The sequence below is a fragment of the Plecotus auritus genome, assembly GCF_963455305.1.
Source record: "Plecotus auritus genome assembly, chromosome: 15".
NCBI classification, from domain to species: domain Eukaryota; kingdom Metazoa; phylum Chordata; class Mammalia; order Chiroptera; family Vespertilionidae; genus Plecotus; species Plecotus auritus.
Window position 1 is genome coordinate 1,727,494 of NC_137781.1, and position 27,657 is coordinate 1,755,150.

The window sequence follows — 27,657 nt, forward strand, 5'->3', positions numbered from 1 at the left end:
GTCACACAGGTGAAAACCCCCTCAATGCTCCACGTTAATGACAGTTTAGGAAAAATACAGCCCCAGCCCCGCGAACCTCTAACTTCTTAGCCGGACGGCAACAGAACGTGAGAGCGAGCCGCCAGAGCTGCTGCGGGTCAGAGGCAGGTGCCGAAGCCACGCTTCTCGCCCCCGAGGCCCAGCAGGAAGTAAGACCACCACCTGAGGCCAGTCTCAACACGAGGGGAACTCGGAGGGTGTGTAACGCATCCACACAAGCACGCCGCTCTTTGAAATGTAAAGAAAAAATTTATTGAAGATCTGAAAAACAATTCCTAAAAGATTGGCTTTTCCAGAAAACCGCAGCTACACAAGGCGTTGCGTCTATCGTGGGAAAACGTGCATGAGACACAAATACAAAAACCGTGAACAAGCCACCATCCTCAGCAATCGGAGAAAGACACCGCCCCCGGAGCCACGGGGACGACTTGCCACGAGCTCGTTACTGTCAGCACCAGTAAAAAAAGAGTCCAGACGGATGGACGGGTCGGTTATGTACACGGAGGGAACCTTTGGCACTAGGAGTCAGCGTTTGTCATAGAGCATCAACACATATTATCAAAGTGCGCAGTGTCAAAGGAGGAGGACCACCAGCATTAAAAGCAGCTTTGTCAACTAGGCATAGAAGACTCTAGAGCACGTCTCTCTGTTGTCCATCGATACACTGGCAGCAACTTCAAAATGAAAGAGAGAAAAGGAAAAGAAAAAAGGAGCTGGAACCCCTTTTATTTTCTCTGTTTAAAATCCAACAGAAAACAAACATCGATCTGTTATACACTAACGTTTCCGAAGTACAGCGTTTGTACAGGAGGACTAGGGACAGAAAGCGTGGCCGAGATCCCAACGCGAGGGCAGCGTGCCTCACACGGCTTTCCGGTGGTACTCCGGAGGGGCCACTTCGTAGTCGCTGGCGCTGAACAAGGTCGCCGAGTTCTTTGCCAGGTACCTACGAATACAAGTTACTCATTACAAATCCCTTATTATAGAAACTAGAGGCCGGGGCACGAAATTCGTGCGTGTGTGTGTGTGTGTGTGTGTCCCTCAGCCCAGCCTGCACCCTCTCCAATCTGGGACCCGTGAGATATCCCTCTCACAATCCAGGACTGCTGGCTCCCAACCACTCGCCTGCCTGCCAGCCTGGTAAGACACCTAACTGCTCCCCTGCCGGCCCGATTGCCCCCAACTGCCCTCCCCTGCCGACCTGATCAACCCTAACTGCCCTCCGCTGCCAGCCTGGTCGCCCCCAACTGCCCTCCCCTGCAGGCCTGGTCGCCCCTAACTGCCCTCCCCTGCTGGCCATCTTGTGAGTTGGAATGATGGTCTATTTGCATATTAGGCTTTTATTATATAGGATACGGGGGTTAAGGAAATTCAAATACAGGAATGTATGAAGTAGCAATAGAAAATGTCACCCTTTCTTCCCAGTACCACGCCATGAAATAATCCACTGTCAAGTTGAACCGGATTTCCCCAGATGTTTGTAAAGATTGAAAATGTTGCTCTACCCGGTTCGGCCCAGTGGATAGAGCGTCAGCCTGTGGAGTGAAAGGTCCCGGTTCGATTCCCATCAAGGGCACATGCCTGGGTTGCAGGCTCAGTCCACAGTGGGGGGCGTGTGGGAGGCAGCCGATCCATGATTCTCATCATGGATGTTTCTATCTCTCTCTCCCTCTACCCTCCTTTCTGAAACCAATAAAAATACAGTAAAAAAAAAAAAAAAGATTGAAGCTGTTTCTCTACAAATGAGGGGTCACAGCGCCCAGTCCATTACAACCTGCTTGGAAATCGTGGTGCACTCAAGTACTTCTATAGGATAAGCTCCCAAAGCATGGCTTCCCAGTCAAAGAGGACGCCGTGTAAACATCGACTATGCACTGCCACGCCCCCAAAACCTGAACAAGTGGAACAGTCTCCCCCAGTCTTCAATCTTCTTACTCTCAGCCAATCTGACGAGCGATGTTTTAACTGTCGTCACGTCAAACACCCTCGTGCACATCTGTCTGTGAATTTCCCACGTGCTACTCGTCACTGCTTCGCCCATCTTCTCCGTGTTGCAAAACTCTTCTTTGTACATTCAGGTACCAAGCCCTTTCTCCTACATAGCATCCCACCATCCATCATCCTTAAGAGCAGAGTCTTACCACGCAGAATTCTAAGTATTTGTAGTCAAATTTATCAACCATTTCCTGTATTGTTTTTTACAAAGGCCATTCTCACCACAAAAACCATAAAAATACAGCGCTACCCTTTCCCCTTCGCTACCCTAACCGTCGGAAGTGTTTGATTCACCAGGGTTTTCACGCCCGACAGCGTGGATCTGAGCTCCGTCTCCTCCAGACCACCAGCTGCTGCCGCCGCTCCCCATCACGGCCACCTCCGCCCTGTGAGAGGCCCACCATATCTACCCCTGCACCTATTGCACTGTCCTCACTTCCGCTTTACGGGGTAACACCGAGAGCCTGTCCCCCCCAGCCACGCTCAGGGGACGGCACGCACGCTGGTTCACATGTCACGCACCCGCCTGCACTTACTTGAGGAAATCGTGCAGGTAATTCAGTAACAAGGCCAGGCTCTTCTCGTCCAGAGGCGTGTAGGCCAGCATGGCGCCGATGCGTACTGTTCAGACAAAACAACTGTCAAAGTCACACCCAGGGGCGCGACACGTGCACTTTAATCACGGCAGCACACGCAACTATCACCAACTCCTTTAACACACAACTTTAGAGATTCGACTTTTAAATTTCGATAACAACATTAGACTGAAGTTAAAATGGGAATGCAATGTTTTAGAACGTTATTTTGTGTTACTCCTTGATATCAATGAGGAAAGAAAAGAAGATTAAAGGCCAGCGGGTGAGGCTCAGCGGTGGAGCATTAACCAGGAACCAGGTCACGGTTCCATTCCGACAGGCCACATGCCCGGGCTGCGGGCTCGATCCCCAGTAGGGGGTGTGTAGTAGGCAGCTGATTAGTGATGTTTCTGATGGACGTTTCTCTCTATCCCTCTCCCTTCCTCCTCCCCCCTCTCTCTAAAAGAATAAATAAAATTCAATAAAAGCATTTTTTTTTTTTTTTAATTAAAGGCTCAAGCGGGGGAAAGTTGCATTTTGTTTCCTAAATGGCACATTACCAAATAGTCTCAGTAGATGCGGCGCTCCGTACACCTGGGACATGGGCGCGTCAGGGTGGTCCGCGAGGATTTCAGCATACTGCGGCCTCTCAAACTTGTAGAGCAGCTGCGTGCCCAACATGACGTTGAAGTACTCCTTGATCCCGGCCACCACTTCATTCACAGCATACTCCCTGGCAACCGAGCACAGTAATTTACATCCAAAACAGCCACCGCAAAGATCTGAGATGGGGATGAATCCAATCAACATGCACACCAGGGATTAAGTAAAAGGTTAAATCAGTGGTCGGCAAACTGCGGCTCGAAGCCACATGCGGCTCTTTGGCCCCTTGAGTGTGGCTCTTCCACAAAATACCACGGCCTGGGCAAGTCTATTTTGAAGAAGTGGTGTTAGAAGAAGTTTAAAAAAATTTGGCTCTCGCCAAAACCGGTGTGGCTCAGTGGATAGAGCGTCGGCCTGTGGACTGAAGGGTCCCGGGTTCGATTCCGATCAAGGGCATGTACCTTGGTTGTGGGCACATCCCCGGTGGGAGGTGTGCAGGAGGCAGCTGATCGATGTTTCTCTCTCTCCCTCTCCCTTCCTCTCTGTAAAATATCAATAAAATATATTCTTTTAAAAATAATAATAAAAAATAAATAAAATAAAAAATTTGGCTCTCAAAAGAAATGTCAATTGTTGTACTGTTGATAGTTGGCTCTGTTGACTAATGAGTTCGCCGACCACTGGGTTAAATAAGATGAGGGTTAGGGTAAAATTATATATATAAAATGAGATGAAATGTTTACTAAACATTTTTAAAAAGGGATCTAGCAAGAGCCCAAAAAAACAACTCCACAAATAAAGCCCTCAGGCTAAAAGTGGTTTCTTATATTTTTTACCTAAAATTTCACTATCTGTTCTGTAACAAAAAGCTTGCCAGCCAAACCCTTGTGTGAAGCCAGTGAAATCCTATTCTGCCAGTGTTTGACAGCATTTTTTAAGAGTAGGTACCCATTGCACGTAACCCATCTGGAAATGAGACTACTGGAAAAAAGGGTGGAGGGAGTATCTGGGACGCAGTTCACGCCGGCAGAGGGAGGCCTACTTGTTATCCGTGTTCCCGCGAGACTTCTTGTAATTCGCGTAATCCTCCAGGACGGAATCCACGTTCTTCTTGGCGGGAAGGTAGAAGAGCTGTGGAAAGAGACGCCCTTAACCACAGGTCCTCGGGTTACTCCGGGCTCCACGTACGTCGTTTCGTGGTCACGTCGCCACCTCCCATTTATTTATAAAAAGAGTTCCGTCACTTCGACGTCGGTACATATGTGCTTTATGTTTATTCACCACCAGTAAAGGTCAGGAATTGTTATCTTTCTTTTAAACTTCTTTTACTGTTTCACTTCATCACTGCTGTGTCTGTGCTCCACGTGAGTGCCGTAGGTGCTTAGGTAGGTGGTTCCGACTCACAGCAAAAATCGCGTTATGGCGTGCTGTAGGAACAGACCTCCGACGTAACCCGAGATCCTACTGTACTAGCATTATCTGTTTTACAGAAGAATTACACTGGCAAAGCTTTAATGATAAAAAAAAAAAAAAAAAAAATCACTCAAGCGCTGGCCGGGTTGGCTCAGTGGATAGAGCATCAGCCTGTGGACTGAAGGGTCCCGGGTTCGATTCCAGTCAAGGGCACATGCCCGGGTTGCAGGCTCCATCCCCAGTGGGGGGCGTGCAGGAGGCGGCCAATCAATGACGCATCATTGATTTTCTCTCTCTCCCTCCCCCTTCCTCTCTGAGATCAATAAAAATGTGTTTTTAAGAAAATCACTCAACAGTATTCATTACAAAATAGGAAAAAGCAGTGCCCACCACTCGCACGGCTCACGTGGCCAAGGAAACGTAGTTTTACTTCAATTGAGCAGGCAAACGTGGCCAGTGGCTGCCATCGGACACGTAGCTACCCCTGCATGTGGGACCCGCACACAGACGCACGTCCATGTTGGCCATCACTCCCTGTATGCATCTTACGCGCCAATTCTCTCCCCTCCTCATTCATCAGCTCGGAGGCCGGTGCCATTACTCCCCTAAGTGTGGAAACTAAGACACCTGAGCAACCTGTGCCTCCCGGAGGGTAAATGGTGGAGCCACGGTTTCCATCCTGGCGGCGTGGCCAGACCCACGCCACGCATTACACGGAGCCCACGTGCTGCCCACGACCCAGGCCTCAGGCCGCACAGCACTCACGAGCCCCGTACTCTCCCCCCATGCTGTTCGCCACAGGCCGTGGGCTCCCCTGTGCTAGTCTCCCATTCTGGGCAGCTGTGGGGTCACAGGCACCTCCTCACCAGGCCCCCACGTCCTCGTTCGTGGGAGTCCATGCATGCCTGGCAGCTGGCACTGTGCGCTTCCCGCTCCATTTCACCAGCGGGGACACCGTGGGGACGCCCCATGTTCAATAAGAGTACAGGAAACACGCTCCTTTGTCCTCACCGCGTTCAAAGTAATTCCCGCTCTAGCAACTTCCGAAAATGACCCTCCCCCCGTTTCTACGTCATTATAACGCTAACTTTTATGTACGTCCTTTGTTTTATTCTCCAAACACGCCCCGAATCACAGCGTTCGTGAGGGATGCCTTCACACTCCGGTCCACACGCCGTTCTCCCCCAGAAGCTGTTTTGTTTTCCACGTTGGAAGAACCCGTGCGTATCATAACCAGAGGCGTTTGCCCTTACCTGTTTCTGGCGGGTAATTAAGTCCCAGTCATCAACCAGCCATGGTTTCAGCTCCTCGGGAATCTTTACTTTCACTTCAACTCTGTTCATGAATGTCTCCTCCTGAAAGGGAAGAAAGGCACCGTGAAATGTCCCCTCTCGCTGCAGTCAGCTCCTCGAACGACAGGAGCTTCCTCGGCCGCAGAGGCACTGGGGTAAGCCTTTCAGGACGCAGAGGCCGCCTCACCGTCCTTCCAGAGTCAGAAACAGGAATCTCCTCCGGACAGAAAGTGCGTTAACCCGGTGCCATTTCACGTGAAGGCAGCTTTCCTTAGCGAGTGCCCTTACCCTGTAAGTGATCACGCTTGCTGTTCACCGCTGTGCTCTTAGTAAGTTCCCACATTTGTTGGTATTCAATGTCCATCCCAAACACAACTCACTCCAAGTTACAACATACAACTGAGTGCACTGGCCACCAGTGAAGCCTTCGATGGCTCCTCACCCTGGAACACACCACGCGTAAGAACACCACTGCCACGGGACCGCAGCGTCAGGAATGTAAACTGTGTCCGTTAAGAGTAACATCCCTGCTGCCCGTCCCATGTGACTCGACAGTGGAACCAGGTCACGGTTTGATCCTGTCAGGGCACATACCCAGCTGTGGGCTCATCCCCACGGGGGGCGTGCAGGAGGCAGCCGAGCAATGAGACCCTCTCATCATTCATCTCTCTCTCCCTCTCCCTCTCTCCCTCTCTCTCTCTCTCTTTCTCTCTCCCTCTCTCCCTCTCTCCCTCTCTCTCTCTCTCTCTCTCTCTCTCTCTCCCTCTCTCTCTCTCTCTCTCTCCCTTCCTCTCTGAAAAACATTTTAAAAAAAAATACTAACCTTGCTTTCAGGGTTACTATTCATCATTTTGGAAGGTATAAATATAATAAATTGGAAATAAGACTTTTTATCACTTAACAATTCAAAGCTAGCCTTAGCCGGTTTGGCTCAGTGGATAGTGTCGGCCTGTGGACTGAAGGGTCCCGGGTTCGATTCCGGTCAAGGGCACATGCCTGGGTTGTGGGCTCAATCCCCAGTGTGGGGCGTGCAGGAGGCAGCCAATCGATGATTCTCTCTCATCATTGACCTTTCTCTCTCTCCCTCTCTCTCGTCTCTGAAATCAATAAAAATGTATTTTTAAAAATGTAAAAATTCAAAGCTATTATACACACACACAATTAATAGTTCTCTGGGTTTATGAAGCCATCCTGCCCCACACTGAGCCATTTAGTGTGACCTAATCAATCCACACTGCAAGTTCTCAATGTCACTAATAAGTTCTCTGACTTTGAACAAAACGACATAAAATAAAACCAGCTGCACCACAGGCAAATGGATATAAACAGGAGTTCTGTTCCTACAGTGCGCACGTGCGCACACACACACACACACACACACCCGTGTCCCACAGGAGGAGTGTTTTCATTACAGTGTACACACACACACACACACACACACACACACACACACCCGTGTCCCAACAGGGGGAGAGGGGTATCTAACAAAGACACACCTAGAATTACACACACACACACACACACACACACACACACACCCGTGTCCCACAGGACGGGTGTTTTCATTGCAGTGTGCACATATACGCACGCACGCACGCACGCACCCGTGTCCCACAGGACGGGTGTTTGTTTTCATTGCAGTGTGTACACACACACAAACACCCGTACACACACACACACACACACACACACACACACACACACACACACCCGTGTCCCACAGGACGGGTGTGTCCATTGCAGTGTACACACACACACACACACACCCATGTAGAATTACACACACACACACACCCGTGTCCCACAGGAGGGGTGTTTTCATTGCAGTGTACACACACACATGCGCACACATACACACACCCGTGTCCCACAGGAAGGACGGGTGTGTCCATTGCAGTGTGCCCCCGCAGGCAGGGCTGAGACGAGTGCTGACACTCCCCTGAGCTGCCACAGGAGCTGAGGCTGCGGTTGCCAAGATGAATGACACTCACGTTTTCCACAGTCGGATCCACTCGCGCCCTCTTCTTGCGAGGAGGCTGAGGGGTCTCGCTGGTGCTGCCGCCGTCTCCATTCCCAGGTGCTGGAAACATGGGAGGGTGAGAGATTTTTAACGATTAAATGACAAATTCCTAAGAAAAAGCCTCTCATAACACAGCCTTCCTTGCATTTTCCCATGACACAGGTGTTACTGACTCTGTGTTAAAGAGTCACGTTGCTACCACAAATGTGACTTTTATGAACACCTGTAATACTAGAGGCCCGATGCACGAAATTCGTGCACTCAGGTGGGGGGGTCTCCTCAGCCTGTCCTGTCCAGGAGCTCTTGGGGGATGTCCGACTGCTGGCTTAGGCTGGGGAGCGGGCCTGCTGGGTGGGGGCGGGCCTAAGCCAGCAGTCGGACTTCCTTAGCGCTGCTGCCAAGGAGGCGGGAAAGGCTGCCGCCACCACTGTGCTTGCCAGCCATGAGCCTGGCTTCTGGCTGAGCTGCGCTCCCGGAGCGCACTGACCAATGGGACAGCTCCGGCATGGAGCGTCTGCCCCCTGGTGGTCAGTGCACATCACAGCAACCAGTCGTTTTGCCTATTAGCCTTTTATCAGAGAGGAGGACTGCCCTCTACAAGTTACCCGCAGGGCGAGTCCCGGAGAATGAAGATGGTGGAAATAACTGCTCGGGCTTCTCCCTGGAAATGAGAGTCAGGTACACGGGCTGCTCTGCACCCACCAGCTGAGAGTCACCTGAGACCCCGATGAACAGGAGCTCACTCTAAGGAAAGCTCAAGCCCGGCCTGGGTGCTCGGTGGCTGAGCATCGACCTCTGACCCGGGAGATCACAATTGTGACCCCAGGCGTGGGTCAGGGCCCACGGCCCACAGGGTTGGGGCTCGATTCCCCAGCAGCAGGCCTATAGGAGGCAGCCATTCAATGACTCTCTCTCATCACCGATGTTTCCCTCTCACCCTCCTCCTTTGCTGAAATCAATAAAACATTAAAATAATAAGTAAATAACTTTATAAAAACCTGCCAAACTTAAGTTTAAATCAATTTAAAATTCAGTATTATAAAAGTAAAGTGATTTTAACAAAACATGCTTACTTTTCTGTTTGTTCTTTTTTGTTTTCCTGAAAAGAGAAGGGAGAAAGACACTAGTTACTGCTGGTAAAACTGCCTCCGCTCCAGCTCCTTTTCATCGGGAGGAGTCCTGGGGACACGGCCTTGGCCAGGAGGCGTTTACTGCTCAGACACAGGTTCTCACTGGGAGCTGGTTAAGCCCCCGCCCCGTCCACACCGACGTCTCTCTCCCCCCTCCCCTCTGCTCTAAAAGCCGTGGAAAGGAATATTCTCAGGTGAGAATTAAAAAAAAGAAAGAAAGGTACCCGATTCCAGCTTCTATTACCCACAAGCCCTAGCTCAGGAGCCTCGCTTACACGTCCACGCTCTTCTGCTGCAGTCCCGCCGTCTTCTTCCCCGGGGCCGCCCCCCTCATCTTGCCCTCCGCATACTGCTCCCTGCAAAACAAGGCCACCAAGTCGTCGGAAAACGAGCCCTCAGATGGGAAAATAAAGCGTGAGCTCGATTCCATTTTGAAATTTATATTCAAGTGGCGGCCCCGAGCCCACACATACACATTCTGATACAGTTTCCACAAGGTGAACAAACGGATGATATATTTACAGAAATGAAACCATTCCAGACTAAAAGGCCTAAGAATCTGCTCTCTGTATCTAACAAAATTAAAGTAAATGTAGGTGATTATAATAGACTAGGGGCCCGGTGCACGAAATTTGTGCACGGGGGTGTGTGTGTCCCTCAGCCCAGCCTGCACCCTCTCCAATCTGGGACCCCTCGAGGGATGTCCAACTGCCTGTTTAGGCCCGATCCCACTGGGCCTCACAATCCAGGACTGCTGGTTCCCAACTGCTCGCCTGCATACCTTCCTGATTGCTCCTAACCGCTTCTGCCTGCCAGCCTGGTCACCCCCTAACCACTCCCCTGCCAGCCTGATTGATGCCTAACTGCTCCCTGCCAGCCTGGTCACCCCTAACTGCCCTCCCCTGCCAGCCTGGTCACCCCTAACTGCTCTCCCCTGCACCTGGGTCCCTCCTAACTGCCTTTCCCTGCTGGCCTGATCACCCACAACTGCCCTCCCTTTAAGGCCTGGTCCATCCCAACTGCACTCCCCTGCTGGCCATCTTGTGTCCACATGGGGGCAGTCATCTTGTGTGTTGGAGTGATGGTCAATCTGCATATTACTCTTTTATTAGATAGGATAGAGGCCTGGTGCACAGGTGGGGGCCAGCTGGTTTGCCCTGAAGGGTGTCCCGGATCAGGGTGGGGGTTCCCTTGGGGCGTGGGGCGGCCTGGGCGAGGGGACTGTGGTGGTTTGCAGGCTGGCCACACCCCCTGGAGACCCAAGCAGAGGCCCTTGTATCTGGGGTTTATTTATCTTCTACAATTGAAACTTTGTAGCCTGGAGCGGAGCCAAGCCTTCTGCTTGCTCTGTGGCGGCAGCCATTTTTGGGGGGATTTATGTATCTTCTATAATTGAAACTTTGAAGCCTTAAGCGGAGGCCTGGGCCGGCCAGGGTGTGCGGAGAGCTTGGCTTCCTCCATCACCGGGGGCAACCCTAACCCCCTGCTCTTTCCAGCTCCGGCTGCCGCCATTTCTGTTTGGGTTTATGTATCTTCTATCATTGAAACTTTGTAGCCTTGAGTGGAGGCCTGGGTCGGCAAGGGCAGGCGGAAAGCTTGACTTCCTCCATCGCCGGGGAAACCCAAGCCTCCCTCCTGCTCTCTGTGGCCTAGCCATCTTGGTTGGGTTTATTTGCATATTCACTCTGATTGGCTGGTGGGTGTAGCGGAGTGAGGGTTAATTTGCATATTACTCTTTTATTAGATAGGATTGTCTCACATAATTGACAATTGCATTTGTTTTGGAATTCACTGATCCCGATGTTTTATTTGATCTCTTTTACTTCAGTTTTGACCTACGTTCAGCTTTGAAATGGAATGAAAACAGACCGCCCGTCTCCCGGGCTCCTTTTCTCAGGGTGCTTCTCCAGCTGCAGGATAATAATGGGCGCCCTCTCCTTAGTTACCCCACCCAGCTGCGCCTGCCCGAGCCGCCCAGCACAGATGACAGCGTTTGCCAACTACAGGAATTCCCAGTGACCCGTGTTCCCAGCTGCCTCCAGGGACGGACTCAGGAGCCCACAGCCGAGCTGCCTGCCTGCCCAGGAGAGGTCTCTGACCGCGGGAGGCCACAGCCGTCCCACAGCGACGGACAAGCTCCAGGAGCCACCGTATTCCCTAGGCCAGGCCGCCAGCGCGGTGTCTCCGTTCACTGCATTCCCAACGCTAACCTACAGCCGTGTCTCCCTATTCTGTTCACTCCATTCCCAACGCTAACCTACAGCCGTGTCCCCGTTCCATTCACTGCATTCCCAACGCTAACCTACAGCTGTGTCCCATTCTGTTCACTGCATTTCCCAACGCTAACCTACAGCCGTGTCCCGTTCTGTTCACTGCATTCCCAACGCTAACCTACAGCTGTGTCCCCTGTTCTGTTCACTCCATTCCCAACGCTAACCTACAGCCGTGTCCCGTTCTGTTCACTGCATTCCCAACGCTAACCTACAGCCGTGTCCCGTTCTGTTCACTGCATTCCCAACGCTAACCTACAGCTGTGTCCCCTGTTCTGTTCACTCCATTCCCAACGCTAACCTACAGCCGTGTCCCATTCTGTTCACTCCATTCCCAACGCTAACCTACAGCCGTGTCCCATTCTGTTCACTCCATTCCCAACGCTAACCTACAGCCGTGTCCCATTCTGTTCACTGCATTCCCAACGCTAACCTACAGCCGTGTCCCCGTTCCATTCACTGCATTCCCAACGCTAACCTACAGCCGTGTCTCCGTTCACTGCATTCCCAACGCTAACCTACAGCTGTGTCCCATTCTGTTCACTCCATTCCCAACGCTAACCTACAGCTGTGTCCCGTTCTGTTCACTCCATTCCCAACGCTAACCTACAGCCGTGTCCCCTGTTCTGTTCACTGCATTCCCAACGCTAACCTACAGCCGTGTCCCCTGTTCTGTTCACTGCATTCCCAACGCTAACCTACAGCCGTGTCCCCTGTTCTGTTCACTGCATTCCCAACGCTAACCTACAGCCGTGTCCCCTGTTCTGTTCACTGCATTCCCAACGCTAACCTACAGCCGTGTCCCCTGTTCTGTTCACTGCATTCCCAACGCTAACCTACAGCCGTGTCGCCCTGTTCTCGTGCTGCCCCCAACTTACTGATTGGCCTTTTGCAGTTCGCGCTGCTTCTGCAGGTTGGTGTCCACGTATTTGAGCACTCTGCTCTCCGGGACCCACTCATCCCAACTGCAAAGAGAAAAGTCACGTCACTCAAGCATCTTCACCTCCACACAGACTCTGTCCAGCTCCCCTTTAGAAATCCCCGAGGCAAGACTCGGGAGGAACAGGACTCAAGCGGAAGTCTCCCTTCTGTGCAGGAAGTAAGCTTCCTATTCTCAAAGCAACATTCCAACTCTAACTGCCAGAGTGCAAAGCAAATCATTCAGTCCCTTTTCAAATCAGCATACGAGCCTGGCATGTACCGGAGCCTGGCATGTACCGGAGCCTGGCATGTACCAGAGCCTGGCACGTAACGGAGCCTGGCACGTAACAAGAGCCTGGCATGTAATGGAGTCTGGCTTGTGCCAGAGCCTGGCATGTAACGGAGCCTGGCATGTAACGGGGTCTGGCATGTACTGGAGCCTGGCATGTACCAGAGTCTGGCATGTAACAAGAGCCTGGCATGTACCGGAGCCTGGCATGTCCCGGAGCCTAGCATGTAACAGTGTGTTGAGCGCGCCTGGGCCCCACAGCCCAATTAGGAAGCCCCGCCCAGAGCAACCTCAGGAAGCAGGCGGCGTGTCCCTAGCAGGTGCCTCACCGAATGAGGTGCCTCACCAACTGTAATTTAAAACGCCGCCAGGAGACCACCCGCCGCCTCTAAAGCGGCTCCTGGCTGTCCCAGCGCAGTCAGGGCCCTGTGCCTTCGCCCCGCCGCCTCCCAGCGAGGACAACCGTGCCCGCGCCACAGCAGGTGCGACACTGAGAGCTTCACACACAAGGAACGCTCCCCCGAGGAGTGTGAGCAACATGCCCGCCGGGAGACAGACACGCTCATGGCCACTGGATCGGCCGGCCAAGGGGTGACCGAAAGCATCCCACACACACAGGGCTTGTCGGACCGCACCCTCGAACCTTCGCTCACAAAGGAATGTACTGGCTTCCACGTGGGACTGAAAAGAGGGCTTTCTAAAGGCAGCCCGCCCACTCCGCTGAAACAGCTGCTGCGAAGGCGCGCTGGCCGCTGGAAAAAAGCTCCCTGCCCTGACTGGTGTGGCTCAGTGGATAGAGCGTCGGCCTGCGGACTGAAGGGTCCCGGGTTCGATTCCGGTCAAGGGCATGGACCTTAGTTGCAGGCACATCCCCAGTGGGGGGTGTGCAGGAGGCAGCTGATTGATGTTTCTCCCTCATCGATGTTTCTAACTCTCTATCCCTCTCCCTTCCTCTCTGTAAAAAATCAATATTTAAAAAAATAAAAAAGCTCCTTTAAAATAGGGTTTCTGCCCTGGCGGGTGTGCTCAGCGGTTAGAGCATCACTCCATGCACCAAAGGGTCACGGGTTGATCCCTGGTCTGGGTGTGTGCGTGAGGCAACAAACAGATGTCAGTCTGTCTGTCTGTCTCTCTCTCTTCCCCTCCCCACCCCCTTCCTCTCTCTCTAGAATCTATGAAAAACATATCCTCAGGTAATAATGGTTTAAAAAACAAGACATGATGTCTGGCCCGTTGGGAACAGCGCGGTGACCTCCCGGCTCACAGCTGACACTCAACCACGGGCCGCGCGGGCCCGGAGTTCTGTCCGCGGAAAAGGGAGCAGCGCCTCCCCAGGGGCCGCCAGCCCTGCCGGGGCCTCTTTCCTCCTCCGAGGGAGCTCCTTCGGGACACCGGTAGGCGTGTCCTTGAGCCTCTCAGCCAATGGCTGCCCCCTCTGACCTCTGAGGGAAGACAGCCAAAGGAGAATGACTACAACCACCCTCCACGATTCCTAGAAAAAACGTTAAAGCATGCATTTACCTAGCGGTCAGGAGGGGGTGGTGTACTGAGGGAGCTCCTTCAGGAACAGGAAAAGGGGCTACAATATCCTCACGTGTCTTCCACGCGTGTTCAGAGCGCCTGGGCCGCCCAGCACCTCTGATGCAGAAGCACAGCACAGAGTCTCAGTAACCAGCGCACAACGAGCTGACGCCTAAGCTTCAGGCACAGTTAACGGTCGGTGCCAACAGCCCCGCGAGGCTTTGGACACTCAGGGGGATCTCACCCACCGTGCTCTTAGGAACCGGTATGAACGGACTGAGGTTTAAGGAAATTCCAATTTGGAGCTGAGCTTAACAGTAAGATACCCACAAACCACCTGGGAAATGAGGATCTTATTTACATCTCCTTACAGCTGTTCTAATTCTCTCAATTCAAGGGACCTGGCCGACTTTTACTTACCACCAAGTTCGTTCACAACCTTGCAAACCCCTCCCCCTGACATAAAAATGCATCGCCATGAGCACCTTGGGCCTGAGAGCCGCCCCGATTCCCCACGGGACGGGCTCGATCCCTGGTCAGGGCACATGCAAGAGTCAACCAGGGCATCATCAGTAAGGGGAACCACACAACAGAGTTTCTCTCTCTCTCCCCTACCTAACGTTAACCAGTTTTTTTAATTAAAAAAAAAAAAAAAAAAAAGGCACCTTGATCTAAAGAACGCAATCAACTCTGAGTTTCTTTGTCTGCCAGGAGCTGAACACCCTCGCTGAACCACAGGGAAATGGGAAGACATGTTTTGCTCTGAGGAACATAGATGGCTAATTATTGAGGTGGTAGCTAAGGGGCAAATACTCAGAAACTCTGTGTAGATTACGTGCACGAGAATTAAGGGGTTTTCTGAAGGCCGCTCGGAAGGAGCCCACAGAGCCCGTGAGGCTGGCCCTGCGCACACAGCACCGAGTCCCCACACGCGGGCACTGAGTAACCACCCCCTCCGATGGGCTTGCCTAAATACTAAGGATGAGCCTTTTCAAAATTACACCTAATTTACCTGCATACCCAATCAACCACAAAGCACACCTTGATACATTAAGATTCCTCAGTATATCTACAAAGGTATTAATAAAGATCTCTAATACTTATTGCCATTTTTTCTCCTATTTCAAAGAACCACTTAATATTTGATATAAAATTAGCTGAAAACTAGACTATAACATGACAAAGGAAAAAGTGTTCTTAATATATTTTGAAGCTGTGAAATGAGAAACTAAGAATTTGGTATTTTCACAATTTCTTAAACTACAAACACCACTTAAAACCCATTCTCTAAGCTGTACACATCCACACAGTTTTATGTAAAACATCTACCGCACTTGAAGGAGTTAAGCTCAGAAGCTATGCTGCCAGCGAATGAGTGCACTGAGTTGCTGTCGCTGCTAGAAGTACTCCGAGTACCGTTGTGGGGGGGGGCCCTCCTAGGGGGTCGGAGCGTGCCGCCCCAGTGCCACCTTTCTACCAGTGCACTAGCGGGAGGAAGGTTCGGGGTCTGTGTGAGTTTTGTTGAGTTTCCTCTTTTCAGCGAAAAGCATTTGTGGAAAGCGTTTCTCATGCTCTAACTCCCTGGGCTGGTCCGCTGAGAGGGCGCTGTGGGGACAAGACCACAGTCGGGCATCCTCACAGAGCGAGGCTCCCTCCCCAGCCAGAGCGCCGACCAATCGGGGGGCAAGGCCACGGGGAGAACGGGGACCAGCACAGCTCAGGCACGTGGAGCATGAGCAGCTGCTAGAGAAGCGCCCTCCTGGCAGCGCCCCGTTTGCAGATAAAACGCCGTCACTAACGAGTCACTGAAAGCCTCTCCCGGTAGAACCACAAGCACCCCAAGGAGGAAATCATCACACGTGGTGTCTGTGGGCCCCAGGGTGCAAGGGCTGTCACTGAGAGGGACACCAGCTGGCGTTCTAGGTGTCCAATCTACGCACTGTCCACTCCCAGCACAGACCAACGCTCCTGCCCTGGCCGGTGTGGCTCAGTGGATAGAGCCTCGGCCTGCGGACCAAATGGTCCCGGGTTCGATTCCAGTCAAGGGCACATTCCCAGGCTGATGGCTCGATCCCCAGCAGGGGGCGTGCAGGAGGCAGCTGATCCATGATTCTCTCTCATCACTGATGTTTCTCTCCCCCCGTCTTCCTTCCTCTGAAATCAATTAAAAAAAAATCTTTTAAAAAAACAACACACTAACTTTTCAAGGTGGAGAGTTATGTTCTGTAATGGAATGCCTGTGTCTGCAGTAAACCATGTGGTAAAACTGAAATACATGAAATCACATTCTGTCAGATCAGACAATCCCTATCCCTTTCCCTTTTCTAGGTAGAAAAACCCACCTCACTTTGACTGTAACTGCTGGACATGACAGACAGACTTTGTGCTAAGGGCAAAAAAAAATTTTATATATATATATATATATATATATATAAAAAACTACCCTAATATATTCCAAAACGAGAGGCGGGTTGTGGGGGAGGGGAGGGTTGTAGGGAAGGGGAGGATTGTAGGGTGGGGGGATTAAGAAAAGAGACTCATGGACAACAGTGTGGTGATGGCAGGCGGTTAGGAGGAAGCGGGCAGAGTGGGTAAACGGTGACGGGGAGAAATTAAATAAACGTAAAATAAAGTGTACCAAAGCCCAGAGCGGTTAGCTGGCTGACCAATGACGATCAGACATTACACTAGAACACAAGAATTACTCCAAAAATTTAAAATGAAATGGCTGCACCCTGATCTGTACTCCAGTTCCATCACACCCAATGGCTCACCCTGATCCCTACTCCAGTTCCATCACACCCAATGGCTCACCCTGATCCCTACTCCAGTTCCATCACACCCAATGGCTCACCCTAATCTCTACTCCAGTTCCATCACACCCAAAGGCTCACCCTAATCTCTACTGCATTTCCATCACACCCAATGGCTCACCCTAATCTCTACTGCATTTCCATCACACCCAATGGCTCACCCTAATCTCTACTGCATTTCCATCACACTCAATGGCTCACCCTAATCTCTACTGCATTTCCATCACACCCAATGGCTCACCCTAATCTCTACTGCATTTCCATCACACCCAATGGCTCACCCTAATCTCTACTGCATTTCCATCACACCCAATGGCTCACCCTAATCTCTACTCCAGTTCCATCACACTCAATGGCTCACCCTAATCTCTACTCCAGTTCCATCACACCCAATGGCTCACCCTGATCCCTACTCCAGTTCCATCACACTCCATGGCTCACCCTAATCTCTACTCCAGTTCCATCACACCCAATGGCTCACCCTAATCTCTACTCCAGTTCCATCACACCCAATGGCTCACCCTGATCCCTACTCCAGTTCCATCACACCCAATGGCTCACCCTAATCTCTACTGCATTTCCATCACACTCAATGGCTCACCCTAATCTCTACTGCATTTCCATCACACCCAATGGCTCACCCTAATCTCTACTCCAGTTCCATCACACCCAATGGCTCACCCTGATCCCTACTCCAGTTCCATCACACTCCATGGCTCACCCTAATCTCTACTCCAGTTCCATCACACCCAATGGCTCACCCTAATCTCTACTCCAGTTCCATCACACTCAATGGCTCACCTTGCTGCCAAATGTGTCACGTACAATTAAGAAGCATGTTTGTGCCAGTCTATGATACACATTACTTTAAAAATTATAGAAGATTGTTTTTAAAGACCTAATACTCACTTTTTATTCCAACCGCTGTAATGTATAAAGTATTTCACTTGTTTGTCCTTTATGGCAACCTTTACACACTGAAATAAAAAAGAAAAAATGTCACTTAGAGATATTAAAGAAGAAAGAAGAAATGATTTTAAAGTATCCAATCTTTCCAAGGTTCTTTCTACACTTAAACTCTTAGGTGTCCAAAATGAACCCCCAAAATGTGACTCTCTAAAAGAGCATTATGAAAGCTTTTGTAAGCAGTAAGAATTCTAAAATTGCCGAAATGTCACCAGTTGCTCTAGTCAGTCTAACAAAGCAAAGAGCCACAAGCATGAGGGGGCCCCTAACCCTGAACATAAGGGCTGGACAAGCTCCCCACGAACAGCTCGTGAGTGTTAGTCTCTCCTTTCTCAAAGTCTAAGTAGTCAGAAACTATAATTTCAAAAACAAATTGAGCTACAGAAAAACATTTACAACGTATCTTTCCCTAGCTTATGAAAAGGCTATAAAATGTTTGGGTGCAGAACATCAGCAATTAGCAAAGTGATGGATTAAAAATGTTCTCTGTTCTTAAAAGCAGACAAACAAATTAGAATGGACACGGGGGTTGTTAACTACGACAAGTGATAAGTATCTAGGTTTATTGTTTACATTTTTTAATTGATTTCAGAGAGAAGGGAGAGGAGAGAGAGAAACATCAGTGATGAGAGAGACCCATGGATCGGCTACCTCCTGCTTGCCCTTCCCCAGGGGTTGAGCCCACAACGCAGGCATGTGCCATGACCAGGCATCAAACCATGACCCCCTGGTTCATAGACTGACACTCCACCACTGGGCCTGGTTTTAAGGTAAAACTCTTCACAAAGAGAAACTAAAACATGGAACTGTTCCATGCCATGACCGATGTGGCTCAGGTGGTTGGAGCACAAGCTGGGGTTGTGGGCTCCATCCCCAGCAGGGGGCGTGCAGGAGGCAGCACCTGATCGATGCTTCTCTCTATCCCTTCTCCTTTCCTCTCTCTCAAAAATAATCAATAAAAGTATTAAACATATATAGCTTGCTGTTTTGTATACCGTGATTCATTTTCTTAAAAAAAAAAACACAAAAACACAACTGTTAGAAATAGTCACATCCTAATATTTGTCCTAAAGAAGTTAACAGAAAGCACTAGAAATATTTGACTTTGGAATGCATTTTCCCATTCACCTTTGGCTAAATGTAAAATCAGTTTTTTACCATCTCAGCACACACAGGTGGAGGAAAGGGAGCCCCTCAGGATTCAAACTTTCCCATACAAAACAAGAAATAAAAGCTAAATATACTCATTTCTAATGTTAGCTTTAACATAATTTAATTAGCTCAGTGTATACTTAGCATATTGCATATAAAATTGACCTTGGGGGAAAAATATAATAATAAAATAAAAATAAATTTGACCTTGGACCCTAGACCATTTGGCTCAGTGGGTAGACCACCTGCTCGCAGACTGAAGGGTCCCAGGTTCAGTTCTGGTCAAGGGCACGTACCTAGGTTGCAGGCTTGATCCCTGGCCCTGGTCGGGTTCATGTGGGAGGCAACCAATTGATGTGTCTCTCTCACATCGACGTTTTCCTCTCTCCCCCTCCTTCCCACTCTTTCTAAAAAAAAAAAATCAATGGAAAAATGTCCTCAGATGAGGATTTAAAAAGAAAATTGAGCCTTAACTGGTGTGGCTCAGTGGATAGAGCATCGGCCTGCGGACGGAAGGGTCCCAGGTTCGATTCCCGTCAAGGGCATGGACCTTGGTTGCGGGCACATCCCCAGTAGGAGGTGTGCAGGAGGCAGCTGATCGATGTTCCTCTCTCATCGATGTTTCTAACTCTATCCCTCTCTCTTCCTCTCCATAAAAAATCAAAAATCAAAAAAATATATTAAAAAAAATAAAACTGGGTGGGGGGGGCAATGGTAAGATATGTACACATATAATACCTTAATAAAAAAAAAATAAAATAAATAATAATAAAAAAATAAAATAAAACTGATCTTGCGCTTCCTCACCAGCCATGAATCACAAATGCTCCTGGTCTCCCCATCACTGACCAGTCTTCCCTCCGCAAACGCTCCTTCCACCCCCGGGGTGAGGGGGCCGGCCAGCTCTGCTCACCTGGCCCACTAAGCAAGCAGGGCACCCGGGCACAGAGGGAGCACGCCACAGCCTCCCAGCAGGTCCCGGCCCGCCCCAGCAACAGGCTTCCTACCTTTGCTTCATAGAGAAGGGGCCCGTGGAAGCACAGCACTCGCTCACCTGCAAAGCGCAAGAGCAGGGGTTAGCGGCCATTCCTCTCACGCGCAGAGTCACACCCGAGCCCTCACATTCCAACTTGGGGATCTCCTCACAACCCAGGGAAGTGGGAGCGGCTGCGCATGGATCTCCACTTCAGACCAAACCTCAGTATTTCGTACTGTAGCTGCCTGCACAAACCGTCAGTCCTACATCAACACTCCTCAGCTCTGCTGTCACAGCGAGCACACGTATCAGAATGCCCACCCGCCTGTCACCTGCAGGCCAGTAAAACCTGCATCTACCTGCCGGAGGCTGGCTCTGTTTTCAACGTCGAAGGCGGATCCCAAGTGTGGAACCACGTGCCCTACCCATAGCGCCGCCTCCGGACCTTTTATTAATTAGAATCAGTAAAACAATCTACACATTAAAATGTCATGTGCATCAGAAACGGCTGGGGGTTGTTTCTAAAGGGGCTCATGTTCACGACTTCAGTGTGTTCTGGACACTGGGCTGCTTCCATGAACCCAAACACAGGAGAATTCCAACTTCGGGAGCTCACGCGCTGTGTGCACCTGCCGTAAGACTGAGGAACACGGTAGGGACTGGAGGAGGCAGAAGGGGCTGTCGCCAGGCGGGTCGCTCAGGCAGGCGGCTCCGGCAGCGCCACATCACGTTATTGTAGTAGAAACGTTTTCTCCACGTGGTTTCAACAGACCCACCGGAGACAAAAGTCGTCCCACACACTCAGCTCTTATAGGCCTAAAATTGAATTAAAATAGCCCACCCGCTCAATTCTGAAGAGGCTATAGCCGTTTCCCATTTAAACATATTACTGCTGCTTTTAAAAGTTTTTAAAGCTTACAACTTAAAAACCTTCAACCTGAAATATCACAGCAAACTAGACTATTCATTTTCAACACATTCACCTGGCGTCCTCCATGCACCTGCTGTGTAAGCCTGTCCGGCTGATGGGGAACCGGGATATGTCACCCCGTGTCCTCCATGCACCTGCCTGTGTAAGCCTGTCCGGCTGACGGGGAGCCGGGACATGTCACCCGGCGTCTCCCATGCACCTGCCTGTGTAAGCCTGTCCGGCTGACGGGGAGCCGGGACATGTCACCCGGCGTCTCCCATGCACCTGCCTGTGTAAGCCTGTCCGGCTGACGGGGAGCCGGGACATGTCACCCGGCGTCTCCCATGCACCTGCCTGTGTAAGCCTGTCCGGCTGACGGGGAGCCGGGACATGTCACCCGGCGTCTCCCATGCACCTGCCTGTGTAAGCCTGTCCAGCTGATGGGGAACCGGGACATGTCACCCCGTGTCCTCCATGCACCTGCCTGTGTAAGCCTGTCCGGCTGATGGGGAGCCGGGACATGTCACCCGGCGTCTCCCATGCACCCACCTGTGTTAAGCCTGTCCGGCTGATGGGGAGCCGGGATATGTCACCCGGCGTCTCCCATGCACCTGCCTGTGTAAACCTGTCAGGCTGACGGGGAGCCGGGATATGTCACCCGGCGTCCTCCATGCACCTGCCTGTGTTAAGCCTGTCCGGCTGATGGGGAGCCGGGACATGTCACCCGGCGTCTCCCATGCACCCGCCTGTGTAAGCCTGTCCAGCTGATGGGGAACCGGGACATGTCACCCAGCGTCTCCCATGCACCCGCCTGTGTAAGCCTGTCCGGCTGATGGGGAACCGGGACATGTCACCCGGCGTCTCCCATGCACCCGCCTGTGTAAGCCTGTCCGGCTGATGGGGAACCGGGACATGTCACCCGGCGTCTCCCATGCACCCGCCTGTGTAAGCCTGTCCAGCTGATGGGGAGCAGGGGTAGGTAAGTGGATGGTTTACACAATCCCCGGGTTTCATGTTAACTCTCTGCATAAACAGTGAGAGGGACGGAGGAGCTGCTGTCAAGGTCAAGGCAAAGGTCCAAGTGGAGGGACCCATGTACAAGGGACATTCCTCTTTCAGTGCAATGCGCCGTCACTAAAGCATAGGGTAAGCATGTAAAGGTAGACGTGCAAGTTACAGACCACGGAATGCCTACATGTCCCGTGATGAAACGTGGACCTGATTCTGCACAGGATTCCCAACTCTGACCAGATCTCCCGGAGCAACGTGTGAAATGAGTGACCTGAAGGCTCACCAGAGAACGTACTAGAACCTCTCCAAGGAGACTCAGTAGCTTTACCGATTAACTTTCGCTACGTGACTCCTGCGAGGGGCCCTCTGAGGACACTGCCTGGGGCTGGGGGCCCTCGGAGCTTCCCGTGGAGACTGGATGGGCAGAGGTCACAGGAGCCTCCAGCAGCCGGACGCTGAATGCGCCCAAACCAAACCCCGTGAGAAGTCAGGACAGCGAAGCAGAGCACAGAGTAGGCGGCCTTCCGGGCTGCTGAGCATGAACCAGAACGCCGCCCCCCTCCCCGGTCAGATCCATCTTGGAAGATGTTATGGAGCCATGGAGCAGGCACCGGGAGACCCGGGCGAGAGCCGTCGCCGAGCACTGTGGGCCCGGAGCCCAGGGCACAGGGCTGATCATCATCAGCAGCAGCAGCAGCAGCACCAAAGATCTGACCTCTCAATCTCTCTCCAGGGAAACTTTAAAGGCACCCTAAAATGGCCTCACCCCCCCATCCTTTCGGCTACTGCTGCCCAAGACAGCTCCACTGAAGCTAACGCCCTCTGACCCCCATTCCAGCTGCAGGGCCCTAATAATTTGTTGAAAATAAACGGAAGCTGGCTGAGACCCAGGGTAACAAATGCCGCCCTTTCGTGGAAGTGGAGGGAAAGCCTGTTAACTGGAGAAAGAGCCAACCCTGTATCAGGTATGATTTCAAAAACCGTTCTCCACTCGAAATCCTTTCTAGCATCTAACTACAGCGGCCATCCGGCCCAATGCTCGCCAACGCACGTTAACAGACTGCCAGCCCCTGCTCCGTCTGGGAACGGCACTCCCAGGCCAGCGCCAGCCATGTCCCAAGTCCTGGCCGGGCAAGCAGCCCGCCCCCCGAAGATGGGCCCAGTTTCCTTTACACCAAGACCAGGTCCGTGCTAAATACGTGCTTAAACACTGCTCATGTAACATGCGCGGTGCCACGAGGAAATGAGGAAAACACTTCCAATTGTAGGGAATTACAAAAACACTATTTCTGACCATTCGTATTTGCAGCATTACATAACGTCAATCTTCGGCAGTGTTTTATTTTTTTTTTGTTAGAAATGTTTTTATTGTAATGAGAACTTTTAAGATCTACTCTTTCAGCAATTTTCAAATATACAGAATTATTACCTATAGTCACCATGACATATATTTCATCCCCAAGACTTATTTACAATCTATCTTCTGTACATATGAGTTTCATTTGTTTTTTTAATTTCACAAGATTCCATTAAATAGAAATGAGATATATGGTATTTGTCTTTCTTTGACTGACTTATTTCATTTAGTATAATGCCCTCAAGGTCCATATGTTGTTGCAAATGGCAGGATTTTCTCTTTTTTTTATGACCGAATACAGTTCTGTTGTGTATATATGCACTACTTTTTCTTTCTTTTTTTTTTTAATTTCTTTACTGATTAAGGTATTACATATGTGTCCTCTTCGGCAGCGTTTTATTACAACTGTTAGAATACTCCTTTTCCTCACAAGGTATTCTCTGAACTTGCCACATAAACAATTGTAATTTCTTAAAGATACTTAGGCAACTCAGCTTTGACACGAGTCGAAAACACCTGGAAGTGATGGTAAGGACGGACTCGGGAGCTTTCAAAGCCTTGCTTAAAGGCACCTTGGTCCCCACTTTCCTCTAACTCACCACTGTGGCCTCCCTGTGGTGGCTCAGTGGTTAACGCACAGGCCTGCACAGGGGAGGGTCTGGGGTTCAAGTCCAGGTCAAGGGCAATACCTGGGTTGCAGATTCATCCCAGCCCCTGGTGGGGTGCCTCGGAAGGCAACCAGTGTTTCTCTCACATTGATGTGTGTGTGACTCTCCCCCCTCCCTCCCCCCCCCACCCCAAAAAAACCAATGGACAAAATATCCTCCCTCTTTGGGTGAGGATTTAAAAAATAAAACACTCCAGCCGCACAGGGATTCTCCTTTGTCGTTATCCACGCCCTCACCCCCCCTTCCCTCTAGTTTAGAATTTAAGCACTTTCTCGGGGAGACCATGCCTCCGGCGCCTTCCCTCCCACAGGAGGGACTTTTGTCCCCCGCCCTTGACAGTCTGATGAAGCCCACGAGCCTTTTCCTAGAATGTTTCATAAACACATAAGCGCACAGTATTACCAAGGAAACCACCTACATTGACATAGTTAGCAAAACAGCGTGTTATTTATGACATTAACTCAGTTGATATAGAACATTCTGAAGTCATGAGGAGACATATCTTCAACAGCTTTAATACTAAGAATGTGAGCCCTGACCGGTGTGGTTCAGTGGATAGAGCATCGGCCTGCGGACTGAAACGTCCCAGGTTCGATTCCAGTCAAGGGCATGCACCTTGGTTGCCAGCACATCCCCAGTAGGGGGCGTGCAGGAGGCAGCTGATCAATGTTTCTCACTCTCTATCCCTCTCCCTTCTTCTCTGTAAAAAATCAATAATATATATATATAAAAAAGTAATACTAAGAATGTGAAAACATACCGCTAATACTACTTAATACTACTGGGTTGTTGTTATCTTCTGGGGAGTGGGAGGTGCCACATTCCTAGTTGAAATATTAAAATGAATTTCAGTTAGGTAATATTTTTCCAGCCCGTTTTCGAATCTTCTGAATTATATCCCCTGACTCAGGTTATTAAAGCCCTGCTCTAAAACACCCAGTAAGACAAATAAATCCACAGGAGGGAGCCAACCATAAAAACAAACACAAAAGAAAAAACAAACAACTGGCCAGTCTGGCTCAGTGGGTAGAGCGTCGGCCAAGGGACTGAAGGGTCCCGGGTTCGATTCCGGTCAGGGCACATGCCGGGTTGTGGGCTCGATCCCCAGGAGGGGGCGTGCAGGAGGCAGCCAGACGATCGCTGTTTCTCTCGCATCAATGTTTCTAACTATCCCTCTCCCTTCCTGTCAATAGAGGTTTTTTCCTTTTTAAATGGCCCTTAACCCGGCAGGTGCAGCTCAGCGGTGGAGCATCCACCCAGGAGGCCACCGGTTGGATTCCCGGTCGGGGCACAGGCCCGGGTCGCGGGCCGATCGCCAGTAGGGGGCGCGCAGGAGGCAGCCGCTCCAAGATGTTTCTCCTCATTTGTGCTTCTATCTATCCCTTTCCCTTCCCCTCTCTCTAAAAAATAAAAACATGTACTTTTTAAAATATATATTTATTGATTTCAGAGAGGGAGGGAGAGGGAGGGAGAGGGAGAGATAGAAACATCAATGATGAGAATCATTGATAGGCTGCCTCCTGCACGCCCCCCACTGGGAATCGAGCCTGCAACCCGGGCACCTGCCCCCGGCCGGAATCGAACCCGGGACCCTTCAGTCCACAGGCCGACGCTCTATCCACTGAGCCAAACCAGCTAGGGCAAAAACATGCATTTTTCAATTTCCCTTAAAAACTTGTTAAATGTTAGTTTTACAGCATACTTGGGTTTGGGATATACGACCCTATAAGCAATCCTAAAGCACATTCAAGTCTGAAAATCCCCACTAGGAACACATTCCGCCCCCCTCTGGACCTCGACAGGAAGCAAGCACCCACATACCCAGCAACCAAGAGAATTTTAAAGCGTTTTCCTGCCATTTTAGCCCACGACCAGGCCTCCCCTCTAACACTCCGTCCTTCACTGTGAAATCAAGGCGCTGTCTTGCCCTGCGAGGGGGGACGGGGGGCGGCCAGGTTGCACCCTCCGCCCAAAGCCCTGTCCATCCAAAGCCAATGAATAGCCCTGGCCGGTGTGGCTCAGTGGCTAGAGCATCGGCCTGCAGACTGAAAGGTCCGGGCTCGATTCCGGCCCGGGCACAGGCCTGGGTAGCGGGCTCGGTCCCCAGTGGGGGGCGTGCAGGAGGCAGCCCATCCAGGATTCTCTCTCATCATGGATGTTTCTCTCTCCCTCTCCCTCCCTCTCTGAAATCAGTAAAAAAAAAAAGGTTTATTTTAAAGTTACCAAAAAAAAAAAAAAAAAAAAAAGCCAATGAATAAACACACTCCCTGGGCCCGGACGGTGTGGTTGAGCGTTAATCTAGGAACCAACGGGTCCCGGGTTCGAGTCCAGCTCAGGGCACATGCCCAGGGAAGCAAGCTCGGCCCCCAGCAGGGGGCGTGCAGGAGGCAGCCGATCCAGGATTCTCTCTCATCATGGATGTTTCTCTCTCCCTCTCCCTCTCCCTTCCTCTCAGAAATCAACAAATAAATATATATATCTTTTAAAAGTTTAAAAAAAAGCCAATGAGAGATCAACCGAAGGACTTATATGCATGCATATAAGAATAACCAACGGATGCAAAACATTGGGGGGTGAGAGTATGGGGGGGGGCGATGGTAAGATATGTACACATATAATACCTTAATAATAAAAATAAAAATAAATAAAATAAAAAAAGCCAATGAATAAGCACACACCCCCTGGGCCCGGCCGGTGTGGCTCCGTGGCTCGGCGTTCATCCGGGAACCCGCGGGTCGCCGGTTCGAGTCCCGCTCAGGGCACAAGCCCGGGTAGCGGGCTCGGCCCCCAGTAGGGGGCGTGCAGGAGGCGGCCCACCCAGGATTCTCTCCCCACCCCCTTCCGCTTTCTCTAAGGAATTCATTAAAAACCTATTTTTTAAAAATACAATGAACGCACTGGGCTTCCCAGTCACTGCTCCTCAGACGTCACCGCCCAGGAGCCCGCCCGCCCCGTTATCTGAAAAGGGCGGCAGGAAGGCTTCCTCCCTCCTCCTCCCGAGCGGCCGCCCCGGGCGGGGAGCGGGGCCCCGCGGGCAGCACAAAGCGGCGCCCGCCTGCCCGCCCGCCCGGCGGGGAGGGGGCGCGGGAGGCGCCGGCCGCCATCTTGCGGCGGCCATTTCGCGGCGCCGCTCTCCCGCCCGCGCGCCCCGCCCGCCCCGCAGGGCCCCGCATCTTCCTCCCTCCCCCGCCCCTCACCCACCCACGTCGCCGCCCCGAGCCCCCGGCCGTTGTCCGCTCGCCCGGCCGCCCGCCCGCGCCCCTCCCCGCCGCCTCCCGCCTCAGCGCCGCCATGGCGCCCGGCCCTCCCACCGCCCGCTCCCTCGGCCGCGCCGCCGCCGCCGCCTCACCCACAACAGCCGCCGGGAGAGGCCCGCCGCGCCCGCGCCCCCCGGGCCCTCGGCCGCCCCCGCTCCCCACAAAGCGCCCTCCCCGGGCCGCGCCCGGCCCCGCGTCGCAATGCGCCTCCGCACAAAGCGCCGCCGGCCCCGCGCCGTTAGCCGCCTCGCCCGGGGCCCACACTCACCCTCCTGGAATTTAGGCTTCGGGTCCTGCTTCGGCGCCATTTATAGGGATTCGCCGCCGCCGCCTCCTCCTCCTCCTGCTCCCACCACCCCGACTACCGCCCCCCACTCGCCACCCCACCCAGCTGCGCGTCAGACGCCGAGGGCAGCGCCCGCTCTACATCCCGGGCGCGATTTGCCGGCGCCCAAACACCTCACAGAAGCCGCGAGTGC

General features: G+C 51.7%; 1 protein-coding gene across 6 annotated transcripts; it reads right to left on the reverse strand.

Moving 5' to 3' along the window:
• Positions 1-268: 268 nt before the first annotated feature.
• MORF4L1 (mortality factor 4 like 1) lies at positions 269-27,657 on the reverse strand. 6 transcript variants are annotated; one of them, XR_013959700.1, is made up of 14 exons: positions 27,447-27,657; positions 20,007-20,053; positions 17,791-17,858; positions 14,069-14,185; positions 12,216-12,302; positions 9,343-9,423; positions 9,011-9,036; positions 7,909-7,997; positions 5,879-5,980; positions 4,255-4,343; positions 3,170-3,342; positions 2,571-2,655; positions 822-985; positions 269-713 (listed from the first exon to the last, which is right to left on the reverse strand). XR_013959700.1 is itself a non-coding variant. In XM_080651749.1 (13 exons), the coding sequence occupies exons 1-13, from the start codon at positions 27,484-27,486 to the stop codon at positions 901-903; spliced, it is 1,089 nt and encodes a 362-aa protein (XP_080507875.1). In that variant the 5' UTR covers positions 27,487-27,657; the 3' UTR covers positions 269-900. The 6 variants fall into 6 exon arrangements, 4 of the variants coding, with proteins under 4 accessions (XP_080507875.1, XP_080507877.1, XP_080507876.1 ...); XR_013959701.1 differs by lacking the exon at positions 14,069-14,185 and having other exon boundaries at positions 27,447-27,655; XM_080651749.1 differs by having other exon boundaries at positions 269-985.

Excerpts from the sequence above, each read along its gene's own strand:
- MORF4L1 (XM_080651749.1), bottom strand. The coding sequence starts at position 27,486 with ATGGCGCCGAAGCAGGACCCGAAGCCTAAATTCCAGGAGG. Across the intron at positions 2,656-3,169 it reads GCATCTACTGAGACTATTTG|TACGCATCGGCGCCATGCTG; the intron begins GTAATGTGCCAT and ends TTGTCTGAACAG. Across the intron at positions 986-2,570 it reads TACCTGCACGATTTCCTCAA|GTACCTGGCAAAGAACTCGG; the intron begins GTAAGTGCAGGC and ends TTGTATTCGTAG.